The sequence below is a fragment of the Sturnira hondurensis genome, unplaced genomic scaffold, assembly GCF_014824575.4.
Source record: "Sturnira hondurensis isolate 20B ecotype Veracruz unplaced genomic scaffold, ASM1482457v3 Scaffold0021354, whole genome shotgun sequence".
NCBI classification, from domain to species: Eukaryota; Metazoa; Chordata; class Mammalia; order Chiroptera; family Phyllostomidae; genus Sturnira; species Sturnira hondurensis.
Genome location: NW_028093985.1, coordinates 9,714,045 through 9,738,683, shown reverse-complemented (window position 1 = coordinate 9,738,683; position 24,639 = coordinate 9,714,045). Strand labels below are relative to the sequence as shown.

At 39.2% G+C, this 24,639-nt stretch overlaps 1 protein-coding gene across 2 annotated transcripts in view; it reads left to right on the top strand.

The window, feature by feature from the left end:
• The window catches only part of HAPLN1 (hyaluronan and proteoglycan link protein 1), a 70,424-nt gene that overhangs the window by 25,867 nt on the left and 19,918 nt on the right, over positions 1-24,639 (top strand). The window contains exon 2 of one of the 2 annotated variants that reach the window (XM_037032320.1): positions 18,978-19,102. In XM_037032320.1, the coding sequence (XP_036888215.1) occupies positions 19,003-19,102 (100 nt within the window). In that variant the 5' untranslated portion in view covers positions 18,978-19,002. Of the gene's footprint in view, positions 1-18,845; positions 19,103-24,639 lie in introns of those variants that run through there. The other variant, XM_037032321.1, reaches the window with a different exon arrangement.

Below are 24,639 nucleotides of genomic sequence, written 5' to 3'. Positions count from 1 at the left end.
TGATTGGCTACTGGGCTGAGCAAATTTGAATAAGACAGACGATGTGCTTATTGTAGACTTTACAAATCCTCCAGGCCAGCTCATTCTAAGTGGCATTTTTGGCTGGGTAAATACAATGTCTGTACAAAGAATCATACTTGAGCCTGAATACAGAACATTGAATAAAATTCCCCATGGCGCTGGTGAGTTTCACCAGCTATTGGCCAAATGGGCATTAGTTAGCAAATAAATACCGTCATGGCCTGCAGCTTAGCTTTCTTGGCTTATGGCTTTATTAGTGGAATTATTAGTAGCTGTTCCTCACTGTACTTAAGGAGAAAATGATGGAAGTTCCCTACTCTATTCACCATTGCTCTGAATGCACATTTTTTCTAGTGTTAGTGTCTCTCCAGTCTGTACTATTGTCTCCCGCATAACAAGCTTTCCTCAAACACCCGCTATTCAAAGCTTATAAGAGAGACTGGAAGCTGCATTTGCATTTGGCAAACACTACTCCAGGAAATTATCCAAAAATCGTGGGTACCCACTAAGGAGGTCAACAACCATTTGCTTTTCATGTGCATTTAATTATTGGAGAGGATTTGATTGGCCAATTATACTAGTATTTTGAAGCAACTTCATTTTACAATTGAGAATAAGGACTTCCTAAAGTGGGGACTGTGCCAGTGAGCTCATGCCAGATCCACTGTGAGCACCAGAAGTTGAACTTGTGAAAAGAATCAAATAAAGAATTGCAGAAACTATGCTGCCCCGTAGAGGTAAATATAACCCATGTTTCAGAACAGACAGCCAAGGGGGATGGTGTGTCTCGACCAATGGGATCGCTTCTTGGATAAGGCATGTCTCTCATTGCCTAAAACACTCACTCTGGAAGACAAACCTTTGAATCGGAAGCAAGAGATTATTGGAAGACTAAAGAAAAAGGAGAAGTGTTGGTTTCAAAGAAAGAGAGGGTCAGAAAGGAGCTAACACATGAATCAGGACAGTAGGTCTGAGGTGGGAGTGTGGAAAGGTAGATAGGTCAGTAGCTAAAATGTCCAGGTACCAGTGTGTTCTAACGAGGGAAAGAACAAAAAAGAGAAACAAAGGAAGGAATGGAGGGATATGAGCGCAATTTTAGGTGGTCCCGTTTGGCCTACTTTGTGACACAGATTTCTCGTCTATCCGATATTTGCACTCAGTTGAAGGAAACTAAGGGCGTAAAAGCAGACTTTTGATATTTCAGTTGAAGAGCAGTAATTGGGAACATCCTATATAAATGCATTTCAGAATTTAGATATTCTAACACCAACAACACAAAAGTTAATTGATCCTCTTGATATTTTTTTCTCTTTTTTACTTTTCATTATTTAATTTAAGGAACGCAATGTCCCAAACATTAAGATTGACAGATATAACTCACTAAATAGTTACAAGGACATTCTTCCAGCCCAGGTGCTGGAGATTCAAGGACTGGTAATACACAAAGTGGCCACTGCTCTAATGTCGGTTACACTTAGTTGGGGAAGTTACGCATCTGGTGACATTAGTGTGACACCAATGCAATCCAATGGGATTTGACAAGGTCATTTCTGGTTATTCCATAATGGTGAAAGATATTTGGGGGTAGGGGTTGCATTTTATTTACTTGCCTCTAAAATATTGTTCAGTAAATGTTTTAAATGCAATGTTGCTAAGTAGCTCTTCTGCCTATGCACATGACTAAACAGAAATGTATGCCTTTGCTATCAGGGTTATTTTGCAAAGACTGCCATCACCTACCATTAAAATTGCAAATTCTGGTCAAGAGGTTTCTAGTTGAGGGCTGTGCTTTTTCTCATCATTGGGAGGAACAGCAGGCAGATGCATCTGTTAGCCATTTGCCACATACAGACAAAATATTCACCAATTGTGCAGTTTAAAAAAGTTAAAGTTGATTTCAAGTAGATCATATCATTGAAATTAATGATTCAATTAGATCATTGTCTTTTTTTCTTTGCTGTTTTTTTAATGAGCAGTTACCCTTTTTTATACCAGTTATATTGTACATACTAATTTAAGTACATTTCCTCTTTTGTTTGTATACCAAAAATACCTGTCACCTTAACTACCTTAACTTTAAAACAGCCAACTTAAGTTTTTAATGACCTCTTCTTCAATTTTTTTTAGCAATGGCATTTTTTTACAGTATAAAAGTCTTTCCTTGAAATTCAGGAATGAAAAAAACAACACACCCTTCCAGATGTTGAAAAAATCAACTTAGCCTGCTCTTGAACTTCCCAAAACTTAAATCACCTTCTTTTGTCTTGTGTCCCTTTGCACCCCACCCGCTTTGCCACCTTCTGCCACCCTTTGGCCCAGCAGTGCAGACTGAGGAAGCTTTCCTAAATTTATGTGCTTGCCTGTGTCTCCAATGGTAGAGGTGGGTTGAGGGATGGGGCATAGGACCCTGTCTGCACTGGGTTTGATACCTTACTTTCCAGTCAGCATTAGCAGCATGAGAAGGTGACATGGATGCCTTTGAAATCACTCAGTGCTAGGAATTACCACCTAAAGTCCAACAACATTGAGCCTTCCTATTTCATTGCTGCGATTAGTATTAACAATGCAGAGGAGAATTGAAGTATGTGGAGTGAACTATCTTTGTCTCTCATTGAAGCCAAGGAACATTTCCATAAGCTTGGCAGGAAAGAAGCAGAGTTTGGAGAGCCTCATCATATTAGAGTCTTGTCTTGTTCCCCCTTCTACCTTTTTACCACTAGGAGCAGCTGTTTTTTGTTTTTGTTTGTTTGTTTGCTGTTTTGCTTTTTATCTGTCATAGCTTTCTCAATGTAAGATAGTGGGCAAATAATCATGCAAGGAGTGGATCAAAGGACACTATCCTTAAGCAACTTTTAAATTAGTAAGGAGGAAAGGAGATAGATTATTCAGCCTCCAGTCTTGTTCTTTCCTTCCCTCTTCCCATTTGACTGTATTTTATGTTCTTGGTTTTGTTTTGACTCTGCCACTGGTAGTAGTACAATTTCAAACAATCTCCAAGATTTCTTCAAGAAACGAAATAGGAAATGTTGATGAAAAATCAATCCCACTCACACTGTGACTTCAGTGGCTTGTGCTGTGTCTGTTTCCAGCAGCATGAGAGTATTCTGCCGATAAAATGGGCTGGAGATTAGCGATGGAGGGAGAGAAGGTAGACAGTTAGCAACAAGAGCCCATGGAAGTAAGTGCCTTTTGAAGCTTTTATCCTGTGTGTTCTCCTGCAAATGGACTTCAAGAACTTGTGTGAAACACTTTCAGGGAGGTGTAGGAGTCATATACTCTTGGCCAAAAGTGGTCCTTTTATGTCAGAGTAGATTACACTTTTCAAATGAGCAGCAAACCTACAAGATTTGCTCATGACAAGCAGAGGTCAAGGCAGGCCAGAAAGAGGCATAGCAATCAAAAAATTATGAAGCACCTACTTTAGTTAACTCTTGTTCACCCTTGCATCAGCTGTGTTTAGAAGCACAGAAATGCCAATTTCTTTTGTTTACCCATTGAATACTCACTGGAAACTCACTAGACGCCAGGACTATAGACACCAATCCAATACGGTTTTTGTCCTCAAGTGGTTTAAACTTTTGTAACATTAGCATGAAATCAAACACTTTCAGGTGCTTCATCTTTCATTTGAAAATGATGTGAACGTTTTCTGTGTTTGTGTGAATTGTGATGGTTTATTCACTAGGGGTGTGTGTATGTGTGTGTATGTGTGTGTGTGTGGTATGTCTAATATATAGAAGCTGCAGCACCTGGGTGTGCAGGCCGCACATCATACAACACAGGGCCTGCCATTCATCTGCAGGGCAGCCAGCAGCCCCAAACTCCTGCTGTGGGTGAGAGGATGTCGTGAGGACACAGTTTCTACCCTTTTGGAGTTTGCATTTCAGTGGTTTTATCTACACAGTGGGCTGGATTCCGCTCTCAAATCCCATAAAATAGTCCTGCAATCACTTTAAAGGATGTGGCTTGACAGCCTTTTGATATAACTCAATATAAAAATGTATTAAATTCTTGATGGGTTCCATGATTTCACTGATCATTGAGTTTATGCCAATATTTATATTAATCTGGCCTTTTTAAAGAGTGAGAATACAACACTAAGAGATAACCTGTGACATTTTGAAATTTTTAGATTTTACTTTTTTAAAAGAACATAGACGTCTTTTCAGTTAGTCTCCCATTCATCTTCCTCCATGAACAGAGTGTACATGACATGATTAAGAAAATACTCTATGTTGTACGCTCCAACACAGAGGTGCTGTTAGGGCATCACTGTGAGGTGTGGACAGGGAAGGAATAACTTGCAGTGGTGGTAGCGGTTGGTTTAGGAGCGCCGGCCTGGTCTCCAGCCAGCCCCCGCTGATTACCCTACTCACCGATCACGAGAAGCCACGTGCAGTCGTACAAACAACACAAGCCCTCTCACAGCCCTTATCATGTGCACGTGTCACGCCAATGCACAGCAGTGTCTGCCCCCTCCTCTCTATCTCCTTCTCATCTTGCAGATCCAGCTGAGCAATCATCTTCTTTGTGAAACCATTCCATCTCCTCCCGGGCTGGGTGGGGTGCCTGCCAAGGCTACTGCTGTGCACAGCTCCAGGGGGTGTCATCCTCATTGCGTGCTGGAGAGACCCTTCTCCTTCTCCAATAGCAGCCTGACTATGCTCTCTGTGCACTCAGCATCCTGTTCTGTTCTGGGGCTTGCAGCCTCCCAAAAGGGTGACTGCTTTGGGGACCTGAAGCTGAGCCTTTTCCTGCTTGCCTGACATAAAGTGGTTCTCAATGGATAATTACTTGAATTATGGCTTCATATGGCATAGTACATAATTTAGGAGCCCTTGAGATGTGTAAGGCTGGGTTTTCTTTCCCTGCATCTGTTCAGATTGTTCACTTCGCCTATCTGGCTGATTTTTTTCCTCTATTTTGATATCTGCCTTTCAAGTCATCTCTCCCATTTCCGGTGGCTGTGCTGCTGGCTGACTTTGCAGGTAGGTATTCAATACCTCTAAGGAGCACTGTTCTCCTCTGCCCAGCTGCTGCGGTTTCTTTCCCCTCCCCCACCCCTCATCCTCATCTTCCTTGCCTTCCTTTTCTACTTCTCCCTCTTTTCCTCCCCCCCCTAATTCTCTGTTCCCCTCCTACTCCTCTTCCTCCCCTTCTCTCTTGTTCTCTTCTGCTTGCTTCTCAGTGGTAAGGGCTTTCTACATTTTAAACAATTACCTACCAAAGCACCTTTTGTTAGAAGCCAGTCTCTGAATCAGTCATTGACATTATATTTCTCCTGGCATTTACACTGTTCATGGTTCTCTCAGTATTTGCAGTACTGTGTACACAAAAAACTGCTTTTGGGTAGGCAGCTATTGCCACCTTCTAAGGGTGATGACTGACAGCTGTGTACGTGAGTTTTTTTCTTCCATTTCTGAATAGCAGTTCCTTTTTTGAGGAGCCGTACAATGTTACCATTCCTCTTCTTTCTAGGGACTATAGTCTCAGGATTCCATTTCATCACCCAGATATAAATACATCTCTGTTAACTGCTAAAGTTAACAATGTAAAAGAGTTTACTTGAAGATCATTAGTACACGAATAAACTTCAGCTATTATTTGCCCAGCATGGATGAGAATTTGGGTCTTTTATAAATTGTTCATGAATGACCATTTCTTGTTTAACAATTATGGAAGAGAGAAGCTTTGCGTTTATGGTTGCATCTTTCCTCTTGACATTGACAGGACCCACCCAGGAACTCTGCCACTCCCTCTAGCATGGACTTGAGGCTCTCCATAATATTTTACAAAACCATGGTCAAGTTTGGAATAAAAAAAGGCCTTGGGGGACTTTGTATTGGTAACTCTAATGGTGGCAATTTGAAGCCAGGTGGAAAGGAGTCTGTGGGAAGGATGAGGGTGGCAATTTTATGGTATTTCGGACATTGAAAAGCCTTTGAGTTGTAGGTACACCTACTTTCCCCTACTTCTTGTGAGAATACTGCCCAAATTTTTGTGCTTGTATTCATAGATGATTATTTAGTTCTGAGTCAATGAGAAGCCCAATACTTATATAACATAAAAGCCTTCGATGGCATCGTCCCTTATAAAAGTTGCACATAATGTAGGTAATTGTGGAGTCTAGAGTCATCAATTCTGACTGACTGATGGAGCTTCAGTGTCTGTGAAGAATGTTGGTCAAAGGATCTTAGTTGCTTTCAGAATGAACAAATTCCTCAGCTAAAGAAGATGCGATTGAGGATTATGGAGTTTTAAAAGCTTTAAAAAATCTTTCAAAGATTACTATAAATTATATACCTATTAAATAAATACTCAGTTTGTGTCTTGCATCCCAAAACCAATTGGGAAGCTCTACTTAATGAGTTTATCTGCCAGTATTTGCCAAGTTAATTGGAGAACATTGTGGTCTCCCTTTTTGTGCGGTGTAGACACAGCCTTTTGGGCTGGAACAGGCTTTGTCACTCATAAGCCAATAAACTGAATTCTGGTGAGATCATACTCTGACGTAGGATGTGGACCAGTAGTAAACTTGCTTCACGCCGGAACAATAGCTTTCAAATGACAGCCAGAAGAGGTGGGGACTGCGTCAAGAGGAGAGGAGAGAGAAGTTTCTTCTGCTAAAAATCACTAATGGACTTATTTTTGGTTTTTTTTATGATGACTTAGTATAACCAGATACCTCAGCGAATCATCGATCAATCTTTAGTAAAAACTCAGGATTGACATAATATTAAAACCTTTCTACACCTTCTCAGCATCTGATCACGCTCTAACATGTGTGTGAGTTTCCAGACTCTCGTTGTTTGTGAGCTACTTTAGGGTTACATGTGGAGCGCAGCGGGCACTTGGAGTCGGCTTTTGCATTGTGTAGAAGACTCGTTGCTGCCGCATCTGTGATGCCACCAAACTGCTGGAGATGATTTGCAGTTCTATTTTTAGATTCAGTGTTAGTATAAGATTTAACTGACGGCTATTGCAACTTTGAACTTTATAAGAAATGCTAAAATTGTAAATGAAGTGCAGTCTTAAGATATTTATTTGCTAGCTCCATTAGAAATAATTCTGAAAGTAATTTAATTGAAATTGATGTTATGATCAGTTTTCTAGTTATATACTCCTTACTTCTAAATATTTTATTTTAGAAATTTTTGTTTTATATTATAAAGCCTAAAATTAAGGCTTGTATTTATGTGCACTTTAAACATTAAGTGTTATTGTTTGTAGTTTTGAAATGATATAAAAGAGTAATAAAAATGGTTTAGTTGTTTTATTTGCTTTTCTCTTCTTTGGGCTTTGCTGTTTGTTAGTAAGGAAACAATGAGATAGCAATCTAAGTTCTTAATATTTGAATATATACATATATGCATACTTTTATAACATTTGAAATAAAAAACTGTTTACTATTCACCCTCAACTAAAAGGGATCTTCCAATTTCTTTGAAATAACTGTGTTTAAGTTCTATTTGAATTGCAATTCAGTAGGAAGTATGTCTACCTTTTTAGAGTTCTTAACTTAGTGTCAAATTCCTTGTCAGTATTTAAAAATCATTTGCTATTACTGATAGTGACAATGAGCTATTTGATTTCCTACATTAAGAAAGAGTTGTAAACTGCAATTTAATATTATTTGATATAATGCTTTGATCGTGGAATCAAGAAAGAATGAATCTGTGAGATGACATCTGTCCTATACAAGCATGCCTAAAAAGCACTCTTTTGAGTGTTTTGCTAGAGTTTGCTAGAGTTTGTCTGTGACACTAACATTAGGACAGAAACCAAAAAAAAATTAAATTATCATTTTAGTCAAAATTACATTTATCATGTGGACTTATCCCCATAATGTAATCATTATTATAATGCCAATACACTGTGATAACAGTTAGCATATTAAACTATAAAGAAATTATGAGATCATCTGAGAAGTGGCAACATTGCTAATTTATATTCTGACAGATCAATCATCTTTTAAAAACAGTTCATGAGGTGCTTTGATTTTTTATTATTTTTTTATGTGTGATGATGGAAAATATGTTTTCTTTTTCATTCCATAAAGGGTGCATTTTAAAGAATATCACATTGTAAAATTTATATTGGTTATATCTTATTTTTTTAATGTTTTGTGGTAATTTTATAATTCTTAAGGCATCAAAAATAGAATAAAGCCCTCGAGGTTAAATAGAAGGGAAGCTAAGAGTTTTATTTTTTTAGTGTCGCCATTAGCATCAAAATGTATTGCCTAACATGTTATTTATTTACTTCCTCTGCTAACAACTATCTGACTATGAACCAGACTATTAATTGTAGAATATAGCTCCCCTCCTGGCCCTAGAAACTGAGAAGTCTCATTTCACTGAGAAACTTTTGAGTGTGCAGTGAGAACACCTGCAGAAAATACACAGCCAGAGCTCGGAGTAACTTGCTAAAACTACCGCACTGACTTCTACTGCACTCTGAGGCTTGGAGATCGTAGGTCTTGTCTAGCTCTCATGCCATATTTTTCCCCAACAGATTGTGAATTATCCACTAAAGTTAGAACTAGAATATTGTAATATATTGAAAGCAAGTCTGGAATTTTTTCAGTGTGGCTGGCAAAGAGAGTCTTAGTGACCGCCCAATTAAAAACCATTTTTGTATAGTTATGTCAGAATGAATTGCTGTTTCTGTGTATATACTCAGTCTTACCTGCATTCTGTGGCTACAAATACAAAAAGCACTACAAACACACAACAACAAGAAAGTTAATTTTTCCTATAGTTACAACTTACAGTCTTTCTTTCCTGTCATATGAATAGATTTTGACAACTCCTTGTCCACTGGTATTATCTGATATGGACAGATTCCTGGTTGAAGAAGACTTACCACAAGATTGAAGAGGCATACTTTACTGCTAACTCTCTTAATAGTGGGGAAAAATGGGTCAAATGACATGTGAAATCAATTTGCAACACTATATCTATTATATCTATAAATTTCATTCCCAAACTCCATGTGAACTGGGTTGGAGAACACAATTCCAAATGAAGGTATCATTTGCAAATAAATGTTGAATGAAATGTTTACAACTCTTAAGCATCACTTTTAGGATAGGGTTTCACGTAGTTTGTAACCTAGGAGTGTCAAAATCCTGCTGTATGCGTTTCATTTATTTATGCATTCAGCAGTGCCAGACTATTAGTTACTCAGAAACAGACAAAAAAGAGTCCCAGTAAGTGCTGCACTTATTAGTATGTATACCCACTGCTTTCCCCTCACACCCTAGTCAGGGGTGTCAAACTCATTTTCACTGGGGACCACATTAGCATCGCGGTTGCCTTCAAAGGGCCGAATGTAATTTTAGGGCTGTATAAAGGTAACTACTCCTTAACAGTTAAGTGAGAGCTTGGTGCTGCCACTGGGTAGAAACACGGTGCTGGGCTGGATAAAACAAGGTGGAGGGCTGGATTCGGCCTGCAGGCCTTGTGTTTGCCACCTGTGCCCTAGATATTCAAACAAAACCAGTGCAGAACCCTTTAATAAAGCTGGTTTCAGAGAAGCTGAGCCCCTATCTCAAGAATTGTTCAAAATGGGTTCACATAGGCTAATGAACAGCTTGGACAAATGTGCTTTGATTGAGTGTAGGGTTGCAGAATTTGTCCTAAATTCGCAATATTCTCTAAGGAAGAGCTGGCGAAGGATAACCAGCCGAGAGCAATAAGTGAATTGAAATGCTCTTTAAACAAGCATTACTGTCATCAACCCTTTAAAAATCCATGAATTTTTGTGTTGAAGAGGACAGTCCTAAAATGCAATATAAGTAGAAAGGAAGGCCTAATATCTCCAACAGTAATAGGAACTAATACGTGTAAGGCTTTGACATTTGTGACCAGTCACTCCAATTGATGGATGGAAAACTTGAACATGAAGCAGTTAAGTGGCTTCTCCCATGGTCCAAAACTAGAAAGTGGCAGAACAAGAAATGGAACTCAATTCTTCCCTTTTTCCATTACACACAGTCCACATCTCCCCATCTCCCTGAGACAGCCCTAATTCACATGTTGCTGTTTTCCCACCTCATTGTAAATAGTTCTCCTGTTTGCTCTGTGCCCTGGTTTGGATAAGTCATGTGATCATGTCAAATATCAAATAATGCAATAAATTTAACACAACATAGGGGAAAGAAGTGAGAAAAAGTGAAGAGTAGATGAGTCAGATTTGTAGATAATGAATGACAAAATGGAAATATAAAAGAAACACAGGAGAAAAATAAAAGGATGGAAAATTTTAGGGGGGGGTGGAAAAATAGGCTAATCACGAAATGCAGAGAGGAAAGAGAAAAAGAAATAACCCATAAATTTCAAAATGCAGCTTATTCTGAGAGTCATGAGAATCTTAGATTCAATCTCTCAAGTTTTATCTGCACAGCATAAATCCATGACTTGTTGAGATTTCTGAGTCTTTTTGTTTTATTTTTTAAAAACTCACACAATGTGTTTTTAATTTATTTAATTTAATTTAATTTAGAGATAGGGAAAAAGAGGGAAATAAACATCAATGTGTGAGAGATACATTGATGGGTTGCCTCTCACATGCCCTCAACTGGGGACCTGGCCTGCAACCCAGGCATGTGTCCTGACTAGGAATCAAACCTGTGACCTTTCGGTTCACAGGCTAGCGCTCAATCCACAGAGCCATACCAGTCAGGGCTGAGACTTTTAATTAGGAAAGAAACCTTGAGTAAATAGTAGAAACATCTACAAAAGTGGTCATTTTAAAATGGTTTGCTCTAAACCTAAGCAGTTTCCATACAGGTGGCTACGGTGCACTTAGATCTTCCTTCAGCAGTAATTGGAGGCTATACTACAAATCTTATTCTTAGGGAAGCCATCTTTAGACATTCTTGGACCAGGGAATCACAATACAATGTTCATTTTCTTGTGGCATTTTTATTTCCTCAAACTCTGAGACAGTGTGCCAAATATTCCCTTTATTATCCCTTTGCTACTTTTTTATCACCCTCTTATTCTGAGTGACCTTTACTTCCTCTTTACATACCTCTCTTAATATCTCGTGTATACCTTCTTCTACTTCTCACTGTGTCCCCATCCACTTGCCACGCTTTGACAGTGAGTCTGCGAGGGAAATCACATCGTTTGGGGAGAGGAGCGGCGGGCCCAGAGCTGATGCTTTGCGGGAACCTCAGAATCAGACATCGAACGTCCGAGACTCTCTCAGAAAGTATCTGAGACTGTTTTAGTAACACGGCACTCTTTCCAGATTTAGAGAATATAAAACATAGTAAATAATCTTTTAATGTCAAATATATTTTTTAAATTGTTAGCTGTTTTTGCATGAGAATTGTTCCAAATTGAATCACACAGTTTTCTGCCTTTTTAATTTTGTAAACACTGCAACATTATGAAAAGTTTATAAAAGTATCCGTTTGCCTGATATTTTAAGACAATAACTAACATGTTATGTGCATTACTTTCTAGTGTTTTAATGTAACACTAAAAACAAACACATGTGCACTGTAGAAATAAGGAAAATTAAGGAAGGAAAATGAGCATAGGCAAATATTACTTATAGGGATTTATGGACTCTCTGAAGTCCAACTGCAGATGAAGAACATCTGGTAATCTTAAAGGCATAGACCAGTGGTTCCTAAATTTGAGCCTGTCGGACTCACCTGGAGGAAGGGCGGGGCTTGTGCAACCCCGGTGCCTGGGTCCCACCCCATTTCTCATTCAGGAGGTTTGGGGTGGGACCCAGGAACTTGCTTTTCTGAACAGGGGTCCTGGAGCTGCCCCCACTGCTGCACCAGGACCCACACTCTGTTGCAGCCCCTGCACTCATTCCACACAGCAAACTCTTGGAACTTAACCCCTCTGAATGTGAGTGTGCTCTGTATCTTTACTGTGCTCTTTTCCTTGTGTTTGCCCACAAAAATTAATTGGGTCTGAGGTGAGTTATGCCAGCTTGAGAACAATAGTTTGTCTAGTTTTTATACTTTTTCAGAAACACTTTGGACCCTAAAGAGAATTTATTATTATTGTTGTTGTTATTATTATTATGATTATTACTATTTTGTAGACGGAGAAATTCAGACTTCATATAGTAGAGATGAGATCTGGAGTGGAACTCATCTTTTCTTCTTCCTGATTTAGGACTTCTTCCATTTACCAGGTTGCCAAAGGGTCATGCCAAGGGCAAGGAACCGGGGCCCAATTAGGAGGTCACCACAATGTCTGTGGCTGCACATCTCATTCAGGACATCACAAATGCCCTTCAGTTTCTTCAGTAGCTTGTTCTTTGGTAGAACAATGAAAAATGGTGGAGAATGCTTTGTTCACTTGAAGTATATGCAATCTCACTCCCTGAGGGGAATTATTATTGTATAGTTGAACAAAGATTGTCTTTTTTTCAGTTATGGTTTCTCTCTTGAGCATTGGGTATATTCCAAACAGTTCTGCATTCTTCGCCATTGTATACAGTGAATCCTGGGGCTTAAGTAAAGAACCAGATGCACTACACCTGCACACACTGAAGAATTGAAATACATCATTAGTCTAAGGTCTTTCCCCATCATTTAGGTCAATGGTCTGACTTCTGTATTTTTCCTACATGTAGTGTCAAAACAGAAAACAAAGCTCACCACCAACACAAAACAACTGATGACCCATTAAAATTGTTAAGGATAAAATAATCTATAATTTGAAAAGTCTAACATTTATAATTTTATAAAATAAAAGCCTTTCTAACGGAAAAATGGCAAGAAAAGTAACTTCAGAAAAATAAGAACACTTTTTTAAATTGAGTTAATTTAATCCAATGGCAAAAGTACATTTTGCAGTCCATTTCACTGCACCACTGACCAGCTTTTAGAAAATGCTAATCATGAACCCTCTTCTGACTATAAATAGATCAGACTTACAAGGTATCAAAGAGAAGTTTCAGTCTATTTTAAAATAATTTTATCAAAAAAGATTCTTTGTTTGAGATTTTATGGTTTCTTTGTTCATTCAAAAACAAGCAAACAAAATACAACTAGAGATGTGGAAAGAAAGAACAAACTCACAGTAACCAGAGTGGAAGGGAGAGGGGATAACAGGAAAGAAGGGGAAGGGTCGCCGAGGAGCGTGTATAAAGGACCCACGGACAAAGCCAAAGGCAGGATAGGACTGAGGGTAGGTGGTAGGGGTAAGGGATCTGGGGAGAGTAGTAGGGGAGAAGTGGAGACAACTGTGCTTGAACAACAATTAAAAAAATAAAATTAAAAAAATTTTGGACTTCCGGCCAAGATGGAGGCATAGGTGGAAACATTGTGCCTCCTCACACAACTAAATTTAAAAACAACAAAGTTTTAGTAACAAAAACGCAGCCAAAAACCAGAAAATTGAACTGTATGGAAGTCTGACAACAGCGAACCTTTTGGCCAGACCAGTAGGGAGGGGTGGAGTTTGGTCAACCCAGGAGGATAGGTGGGGCAGTTGGAGGATCCCAGGCATGGGGTGGCAATGGGGAGACCCAATGAGAGCTCAGGGAGGCTGGCTGATCGTGGTCACACATTCTCGCACAGATAAACCAAGCGAAGGGGTGAACAGTGAGACAGACCCTACAGGCTAGGGCCCCAGCAACGGGAATTAGAGCCTGAAAGCACCAACTGGAAAGACTTTCAGGGTCAAGGGGCCGGGAGAGGCTCCCAGGCTCACAGAGAGTTCATTGGAGAGACCCACAGGGTCCTGGAGGGTACACAAGCCCACACACCCAGGACCCAGCACCAGAAGGGCCCAATTTGCTTGTGGGAAGCCACAGAGGGGACAGAAATCTGAGAGTGGAGCAAAGTGCCATTTTTTCCCTCTCTGACCCTGCCCCCATGTATAGTGTCACAACCCAGTGACTGGGTCACCCGGCCCTGGTGAACACCTAAGGCTCTGCCCCTCATACATAACAGGTATGAACAGACCAAACATTATGACTCAAGAACAGCTCAAAGCCCCAGAGCCTATAATTCTAAGTGACCAAGAAATAGCCAACCTTTCAGATGCACAGTTCAAAATACTGGTAATCAGGATGCTCACAGAGTTGGTTGATTTTAGTCACAAATTAGAGGAACAAATGAAGGCTAAACTGATTGAAATGAAGGGAAATGCACAGGAAACCAATAGTAATAGAAAGGAAATTGGGACTCAAATCAAGGGGGTGGACCAGAAAGAAGAAAAAATGACCAAACAGAAAGTAATGGAGAAACAAGAATTCAAAAAAATGAGGAGAGGCTTAGGAACCTCCAGGACATCTTTAAACGTTCCAACGTCCGGATTGTAGGGGTACCAGAAGGGGGAAAGAAACAGCCACGAGTGGAAAACTTATTTGAACAAATAATAAAGGAGAACTTCCCCAGTCTGGCAAAGGAAATAGACTTCCAGGAAATCCAGGAAGCTCAGAGAGTCCCAAAGAAGTTGGACCCAAGAAGGAACACACCAAGGCACATCATAATTACATTAGCCAAGACTAAAATGAAGGAGAGAATCCTAGAAGCAGCAAGGGATAAGGGGACAGTCACCTACAAAGGAGTACCCATCAGACTGTCAGCGGATTTCTCAAAAGAGACCTTACAGGCAAGAAGGGGCTGGAAAGAAGTATTCCAAGTCATGAAATCCAAAGACCTACATCCAAGATTGCTCTATCCAGCAAAGCTTTCATTTAGAATAGAAGGGAAGATAAAGTGCTTCTCAGATAAGGTCAAATTCAAGTTTATCATCACCAAGCCCTTATTATATGAAATGTTAAAGGGACTTATATAAGAAAAAGAAGATAAAAAATATGAACAGTGAAAGGACAGCAAACTCACAGTTATTAACAACCACACCTAAAACAAAAGAAAAGAGGACAGCTAGATTGGGAGCTGAACCATAGAAATGGAGATCACAGGGAGCGTTAGCAACAGGGGAGTGGAAGGAGGAGAAGGGGGGAGAAAGTACAGAGAATAAGTGGCATAGATGGTAGGTAGAAAATAGACAGGGGGAGGGCAAGAACAGTATGGGAAATACAGAATCTAAAGAACTTGTGACACATGGACATAAACTAAAGTGGGGAGGAATAATGGGGGAGGGGTATGCAAGGTGGAGGGGAATGAAGAGGGGGAGTAGGACAACTGTAATGGCATAATCAATAAAATAAATAAAAATTTTAAAAAATTTTCTAGAAACGTCTGTACTGATTCTCATAATTCCTAAACTAAATGTCAAGTGCTAAACTGAAACAGGTTTATGTCATTATGCTCTCCATGGAGAAGAAGTAGCCCTTCGTCATCCTCCATACAATAACACACATAACCTTTAAACAGAGTGAAATCTCCCCTCAGTTTTGGCTTACTTATTCCATGTAACCAGCTTCCCCAGGTCCATTTTCCATTCAGTCTTCCTCTCAGGACACAGTGCAGTGCTGGGTGCCGGGCGTGCAGTGAGAAGAGCATTCAGACTTGAACTCACAGATGCCTTGCACAAGCAGGGCTACAATCAGTGCTACACACCCACACACCGGGGAGAGAAGGATGAGGGGAGACATTCTAGCTTGTGGGAGAGAGACCTTGAAGGAGGCACGAGAGCTGGCTCCGGGAGCTGGGGGCATTCCTCGGGCACACAGGCCACCAGCCGAGGGGTGGGGAGTGACGGCTCCGGGGAACCCTGCCCAGGTTCCAGGCTCTTGCCTTCACATGGTGGGACTTCACCATTCTGACGGGGGTCTAGGAACAGACTACTTCAACTGCCGAGCATAAAGCAGTGGCGGAGGAAATAGACGACGTTAGCTCTCCAGGAGCAGAGCTGTGTGGATGCCACTTGGATTTGTTTATCCATTGCCTAGTACAGTAACGTTAAATAGTAGGTGTTTAAGGAATAACAATTGGCCACCTTGGTGTTAGACTGTTGGTATAAGTTAACATGTCTTCGTTTCTATCAAACTGCTAGACTTTTATGTTGTCCAAAGTATCTTGCTTCCAAATAGCAGTTCAGTTATCACTAAAGCTGAACTGTAAAATTACAGTCCGCCATGTCTTTGACTATGAATATGGACATTTCTATTTGAACTCACTGTGAAGCTGGCCCTGGCTTCACTGCCTCAAGACTGGATGGGTTCGAAAAAGAGATCTTCAGTGTATGAGTTGTAATTGAATTAAGAGTGCTGGTTCAAGGCTGGTGGGATAAAAGTCCCCAAAAATGTCCTAAATTTTACTCCTATCAAAAACTAAAATTTTTTGTAAACATACCTAATATTCAGAGAAGACATTATAAAATGCAAGTAAGCAAGATTCAGAATCCTTTTTCTTTGGAAGCTGGTGCACAGACCTCTGGCACAGCCCTTGTTTTCAAGAACCTCAATCTAGTGTGTGGTACCCTGCGTGTACTTTGCTGAAAGACCCATAGATTGTGTCCCTAAAGTTCACTTTTCTAGTCACAGATCTTTTGGTGAGACTGTTGTTATGCTGCCAGTGTAGCAAAGATGATTTGCACTCTGTCCTCCCTGTAGCGTGCTAAGTGGGGCCCTTGGAGGCACTCACGGAAAAGATGCCTCCGTTCTAATCACAGACCACTGAAGTCGTGCAATGTCCTCGGCTTTTTTAAAACTGAAGATGGTGTGTGAGAGAGTGCACATGTATGTACACACACGTGAGCCACAGAATAAGTGTCTAGGGCACCAGAGTGGTGTCATACATAAGGAGGTGAGCAGTCATGGTAAACAAAACACCATCGGGCTTCTTTTATGTAAGTCTTGGGGGGAAAGTTTGTATTCATGTATAACACAAGTCAGAGTTTTAAGATCATAGTAGGTTCAAGTTAAAAAGCCTAAATGTAAAAAGGCAACAAAACAAATAAAAAATTTCTTTTTTTTGGAAATATAAGCACAACTCAAAGTAGGTGATGTTTTTGTTTGAAAGCAAATACAAGCTTTGCCACTTGAAGATGTGTGACCTTCAGCAAGAAACTGCAAAATTGGAAATATTTGTCTCGTGGTGCTATTGCAGAGATTGCATGAACGTTATATGCATGGCACTTAGCATAGATAACATTTGGCAAGTAGTAAACATTCAGTCAAAAAGAGTCACTACGATTATTGTTATTTCTAACCCCATGTTTACATATGTAATTGGGTCCTCGGACAATTAGTACTTTAACAAATGCTGTGAGCCCTTAGTGGTATAATATTTAATAGTTTGGTCTAGAATTAAAGGAGAATTATAAATTTGTGCTGGTTTGCCCATTATTTTATGTTTTTGTATACAATTGTCCCAATTATATTCTAAATTCCAAAATGGTCAACTTTATTATATTTGTTCACCCAACTATATTCTGGGATCAAAACAGGTAATCTTTGTTAAGCATATTCCATGGTCAAAAGTCAGTACCATCAAAAAATAACCATTTCAAAAAATCCTTAGAGGAACAAGCCAGTAGTGAACTTCTGAAAATATGGTGAATGTATCAGGTAGAATTTTGAAGGTGACACTTCGTTTTCTGGAAAAGTTTCGCAGTGTGCTCATCCACCATCTTCTTTCTGTGGCATAATGAAGAAGAAGAGGGTTAAAGCAAACATGAGAAACTAAAGCCATAAGCATCATACTACTGCCAGTGTTCAGAGGGGAGAAGAATGCAGGCAGGTGTTGTGGTCCCCAGAGAGACTCAGGGGATGTCCAGGAGTAGAGGGAATAGTACGTTTGGCTCTAGAGTAGAAGCTGGCTGGTGAGGACCTCCAGGAATAGACTCAGAACTCTTTAATAAGTATTCCAGGGAGTCAAGCTTTCCTGGAAAAAACAAATTAGTGTGAGAAGCCAGTACTGTGCAATTTCAGTTTTAAAAATAGCCAAGTATTGTGAAGGCTTCTGTGTGCATGAGAGAAAAAGAAAGCCCTTGTTAATATTTGCCTCAGATTCCACATTGAAACAGAGCAGCTCCACTGAAACTCTCGCTCGGCAGAAACTGCAAAGGTCAGAAGGTTTGTATCAATCACTTGAAAAGACTTTCTGCTCCTTCCAGTGACGAAGTTCCAGGGGTAGATGCTGACCCCCTTTTATAGGTCCGCCTTGCAGTGAAGGACAGCCGAGTGATGGCTCTGCCTCTCTCACTCAGGACCAGAGCTGCTGCTCACCGTCTGTCTCAGCTCTTCATTTGCCTAATTGCACTGTGAGGCTGGCAGGGACTTGCCCTGCGGCGTGGCTCTGCTGACTGCAGAGACCCTACCTGGCACTCAAAGTTGGTGCGTCAGCGTTTTAGGTGGAAATGAATGAAAAATCAATCAGAATGACTGCAGTGGTAGCAGGTACAACTCTAACCTAGTTTGTCCATAATTTGCAACTATTCACCATAGACCCAAGCAGTGTTTAAGATGGTAAGTGCTTGTGTAACGAATGTGCTGCTTCTGCTTAATCAGGTTTTTTTTTTTGGTCCTTTTTTTTGTCCTTTTAAAACAAGCAAATCTAAACTGCTTAGGAAGCCACGTGGAAAATGAATGATGATGTTAACTTTCACACAAATATTCTTTATTTGCTCTTGTTTAACATTCTATTTCTAGTTAGATTGGCTGATAAATATCCATATATAGATACATGAAATTTGCATAATTATCTTATACTTCAAATTAAGAGGTTGAAACAATCTTTTAAAAGTCTGTTCTATCCTTGCCACATGTCTTTGCACCTTGCTGTAACTCTGTTATCAAAACTATACTATATTAAATTTTACAATTCTGCAAAGATAGAGTTAAACACTATTTGGACTCTGGCTCCATAAACGAAACTGGAATTGTTCAAAGCTGCAGTCTTCAGCTCCCAATGACAGCTACAAAAACTTTCTGAACAGATTGGGTTAAATATTTTTACAGACCCATTCTATGATGATAAGGCGGTAATAAGTTGTGCAGTGCAACACTCCAAAGGGTTCCAAATCTCACAAGCCTCTTTGTATGTGATGCTCTCACAGTGAAGAAGAGTCTTGGGCTACAAAGATGAAGAGCCTACTTCTTCTGGTGCTGATTTCAGTCTGCTGGGCTGATCATCCTTCAGACAACTATACCCTAGATCATGGCCGAGTTATTCACATCCAAGGTAAGAAAACGCAGGTTCTCTTAGGAAATTCAAAGGAATTTCAAGTTACTTAGAGTTGACATGCTTGGTTAGTGTTTCTTCATTTTAGTTCTGCTGCATTGACTTTCTCTTTTCCTTTCTGCAAATTGGTGAACATGCTCCCTGGCTTTTGAATGCTATAGCATTACAGTGGAGTTAAGAATTGGGGACAATTAAAGGGGAATGGCTTATGAATGTCCCACTGCTGGGAGTTGATGCAATTAGTCAAGGCTTTTTAGAACAGTTGATATCTTTTAAGTAGAACAGAGGGCTTAAAGTTTATTTAAATGCAAGGCAATGGGGGCGGAGTTGGGGGGGAGATATAGGAAGTAAAACTTACAATGTAAGGTCATGCTGTTACAGTAATCATCTTAGGAAAAGCAATGTGAAAATGAAAGTCAGACAAGCTAAGGCTGAGGAAAAAGTAACTTACCCAGTTATAACCTCCTTTGGTAAATATTTAGTTCCGATAGACCAACACATTGCCTCTGTATATGTCTTTTCAGCTCAGCTGATCCCTGAGCCTTAGAGCTGTAGCAAGATTTGGGGCTGCAGTACAATGCAGCGTTTTCCCGAGTCCCAGCTTCAGATGAGGGACATCCTGCACTAGGAAAGCTCAGAGACTTACGCAATTAGGAAAAGATAGTTCTAAAGGAGCTTTAGCTTCTCTCTTTGCCCTTGTGTGCTCAATAATTAAAAGAAGTCTTACATAGTTTAACAGTTTAAACATATGATGATATTCATTTTAGGTGAGCTCAGTCTGGGGACCAGAGGCCATGTAAGTTTGCTAAGAGATAGGAAACATCAAGTTATATCTTCAAGGTCAAAAGTGTAGTCTCGGAAAACTGCATCCACTGTCGAAAAGTATGACTTGTGAAGGTCAAATGACAGTGTAAGTCTGGCTAGAAGCATTTTCCTGAGTGTATTAAGACTACCCAAATAGAATTCTGATTTGACAATAGCTAGCTGTTTTAGACACATCTCTCTCAGCTCTTTTTGCTTCCAACAGCTTTGTGCTTTTCACTGTTGGACCATGAAAAGGAATTATACAATCATAAATTTTACTATGCAAGCTGCTGACTCAGCGGTTTTGTAAATGTGTACAGTAGAAGAAACAAAGCTGTTTTCCAAACACTATATTTATGCACAGATATACCTTTTTTAAATTTCATCTTTATTGTATTTTTTTCTGTTTAGACTCATTGTACCCCCCTTCCTGCAGCAATCCCCACACTGTTGCCCAAGTCCACGAGTCTTTTACTGATGAGAAATAACATCTTTTTAACATCTAGTCACAGACTTCAGTTCAGCCAAAAGGTTAATATCTACTCATTATTAAGGATGGCAGTTTTAAAGCTGATTTAAATAAACTTTAGCTATGGTTTCAAGTTATTATTAGACAAATAACTGTTATATCACGAACTGTGTACAAACCATTTAGTCTAAATTGTACCCAGAGTATTAAAATATTATTTTGGAAGTGTAGTAACATTTCAGAAATTACTCTTGGAGAGCCTTTGAGTCCGATTTAAGTTTCGTCAACAGGGAAAACGTCTATGGCTCCAGCCTTTCCATTCCCTTCTACTCTTTTGGAATACAGTGCGAAGGAATTTCTGGCAAGAGGTATGAGAATTACCCAGATTATTTGCATACACTATCTAGCTTTAAAAAAAATGACTCAATAGTTCACTTCATTTTAATTGTAAATTGATATTCTTAGAAAGTTGCCCATAGCTTTCAAGTAATAAAACCACAAGGCCTACATTTTGCCGAAGGAAGTTAATGCTGAAATGGGATTTGGATCAGGGCTATGATGCTGGCTAGGTCCACAAGTCTTAATTTATTTTAAAATTACTCCAAATACCTGTTTTTGTTACTTTTCAGCTAATAAAAAAGTTTTCTTTTCCCTTTTTGACAGCATTTTGATTGAACACTCACATTCTTCAATCCTTCAGAGAAACACTTCCAGGTGGCCTGATGTAATTTCAGTTGTCTTTCATCTGCAAAAATAAACCACACAGCATAGTAATCTCTAATACAGATAACCTGCATTACTTACTTTAAATAAGATTATTTTCTCATATTTAAACTTTTATTTATCAAGCATGGCCCAGAAGGAATTTAAAGAGGCTGAAACCCTCATAAAATTTTATAAGAATTTCGCTGTCAGATGATTTAGTGAATCTGACTCTTAAATTCCTGAATTATACTGATAAGCAATACAAGCTTCCCCGGGTGGTAGAAAATTGTTCAAAATTCACACCACTGCAAAAACTCCGTTTCTACCTCCCACTTTTCTTTAAATCTCTATGCTTATACTCTTCAGTTCACAGGCCTAAATCACCCCAGGAAAATACACACAGGATTCTCAGATTCTTCTCAGCTGCCTTGATTCAGTGCTCAGCTCTTTGACAGTGTGATCTTGAGTCTCACGCAGAAGTTACCTGATTATTTCTCTGAAGGCTTTCTCAGAGTTTTGTTGTGGGAGCATCTATAGATATATGGGCACAAAAACATTTAATCTGTTCTTTTTTTTTCAAGTGAGATTATTGGGAAAGAAAATGCATGTGTAGATCCCTGTGCAAAGGGTTTCTGGTGAAAAGTGTTTTTCCAGTTATAAAAAAGAAAATTCTCCCAGCTCCCCATTAAAACACAGTCTTAGATTTAAAAAAGTACATGTACTAATTTATTTTTTAATTATATTATTGAAGTAATTTGGTTACATAAGGAAGCAAGCTTTAGTGGGCTGGGATGGGAGGAAAAGACAGAAAATTGTACTTGAACAACAATTAAAATAAACTAAAATTTTAAAAAAGAAAGCAAGCTTTACTTGTCCATTGAGTAAGCTAAAAATGTTCAATTAAGATATTAGGTTGTATATCATATGCTGTCCCTAATGTAGGGGATAGTAATTTCTTCAAATACAGATGCAGGAAGAGAGAGCTCCTGTTAATACTGTCTTACAACGCTCTCAACTGATGTGTTACATCTCTTGTTTCACAATATGCCTAGTCAAACAGCTTCTGAACCCTTTGCAACTTGAGACCATTAGGAAGAATTTTATATGGAGTACCAATACACAAAAGTGTATTTTTAAAAATATTTGGGTCTGGTCCAAAAGTTCTTTCTGTAGACTTTTACTTATAGGTAGAGGTTCAGAGATAATGGATATACTTTTTTCAAAAAACGTAGTGCTTAAGAAGACATTCACATAAATAGCAGAGAAACTATATGACCATTTGCTCATTAAGCAACGTAAAAAGCAAAATAGTAATAATTATACTAAATAAGTAACTGGTTGACATTATTCAGGTCAAAGAACCAATATTTCCTGTCTCTGGTGTTCAAGTGCGGGTCTTCTGAAGACAAGTTCAAGAGTTTTTCCTTTAATGCCATTTAGTGGCTTTGGACATAGGCAATTAATCTCTTCAAGTCTTAGTTGCCTCATCTATAAAATTGAGCATAGTTGCAGTTTATTCCACAGAGCTTTGTAAGAATTACATCGGATACCATTTGGACAAGTGCTTACCACTGAGCCTGGCATGCCCGCTCAGGGTAAATTGGCTTCAAGTAGAAGGCAGTGATTGTGGTCATGTTTGTTACTTCCTCGCTGGCCTAGGAAAGGAAACACAAAGGCTGGTGGAAAAGCTCATGTTTCTCAAATGTATTTGTTAACAGAACCATCGTTCTAATGAAGTAAACATGTTATAAATTGCCTTCATTGTTCTCTTTAGTTTCACAATTTAAAATTGCCCCAATAGTATTAAATATTCCCTGATACTTTTACTTTCCTTGTAAACAACGGAAGCTTTCCAAATTTTAGTTTTCCTTCAATATGCTTACAACATGAACACAGATAAGGTAAATGTTATTTTTTTAATTAAAAAAATGAGAATAACACAGAAATTATTCATTTCTATTCAATAAGTAAAGTTTACTGTCACTTTCTCAAAGATAAAGCAGTAATTTTTTTAAAGAAAGAAATGTCAGAAGTTTATGGGTAGAAAAAAGAATGCATATCTAGAACCCTTGGCAGAAGTGGGCACACCCCAGCCAGTGGGTTAATTTCTCCCTTCTGTGCGTCTCAAAGTACTCCGCTGTTCCAGGTTAGAATAGTTCTCTTTTCTCATCAGATTGTCAGTTTTGTAACACCGCAGCTGTGTAGCAGTGCCTAGCACATAGTAGGTGTTTAATATGTGTTTTAGTAATATGTAATGTGTAGTTTGTTGAATAAATGAATGAATGTAATGGGATACATCCAAATTATTGCTATCATAATGAACATTTCTTAAATCCTGGGGCATCTGTGGCATTTAACAACACAATGACACATCGCATAGGCTTAATGAACACCAACTTGATGACTGCCTTCATTCTAACACCGACAAGAGCTAAACCATAGTTTACAATAGGGCTATCCAACCTTTTGGCATCTCTGGGCTATGCTGGAAGAAGAAGAGTTGTCTTGGGCCACACATTAAATATACAAACACTAATGAAAACTGATGAGCAAAAAGTTCGCAGGTTGGACACCCCTGGTTTACAGAATTTAAGAACTTAAAGGGACTTTAGTGTACAACATCTAGGTCAATATCCCATTGTACAAATGAAGAAATCAAGACCCAGAGATTTTGTTTCTTGTCCCAGATTGCATAGCTAATGAGGAACAGTTTCCCTCAGCTAATCCCCTTCTCTTCCTCCAATTTGCGCTTATTTCTCAGCTTAAAGAATTTTGCCTGGCTACTGCACTCTCCCCTTTTTCTGGACTCTGATTTCTCTCACATCCTCATTTCTTTTTCTCTGTAGAACTGGCTGTCGACTTTAAGTAATTGTTTTTGTCTGTCTCTGCCACATGAACATAGGTCAGCCTCACCAGGGTAGGGGTAGCTGATGTATCTCGGCCACCTAAATCAGTATCTGGCACATAGTAGGTGATCAACACATGTGCATTAAATAAATCTAGGATCAGATTCCAGCTACTTTTGGTCAATTCTTACTTTCTCGTAAGCTGACAGGGTTTAAATCTCCAAAGTCTGCATATGATTATTTTTGTGTCTTCTCTTCACTTTTTTTCATCACACAGTCTTAATTAGCTTAAGATACTAAAAAGTTGATTAGATGTCAAATACTTCATTGAGATAGTGTCAGGTAAACAGAGACCTAATTTTAAAGAATAAGTAATTTTACTCTTTGCCCCAGATAAAGTGACTGCTTTTATGGACTGCCCAAAATAAATTAGGGACAAAGAATACTCCAAAACCAATCTTCTTAGCTTTAGCTTCTTACAACTATTTATTTGGCCTGCACACATAATTGAAATAAATAAAAATAAATGAACATATAAACAATAGATATACAAGTGTTTTAAGGGGAAAATGCTGAGAGAGAGCCCAGAGGGGGTCATGGAGTGAAACTAGCTGAGAGATAGACAAGGAACAAGAGCCAGTCACATCAAAAGCCAGGGACAGAGCATTCCAGGTAGAAAGAGGAAGAATCCTCTGAGATGGGGACAAGCATGG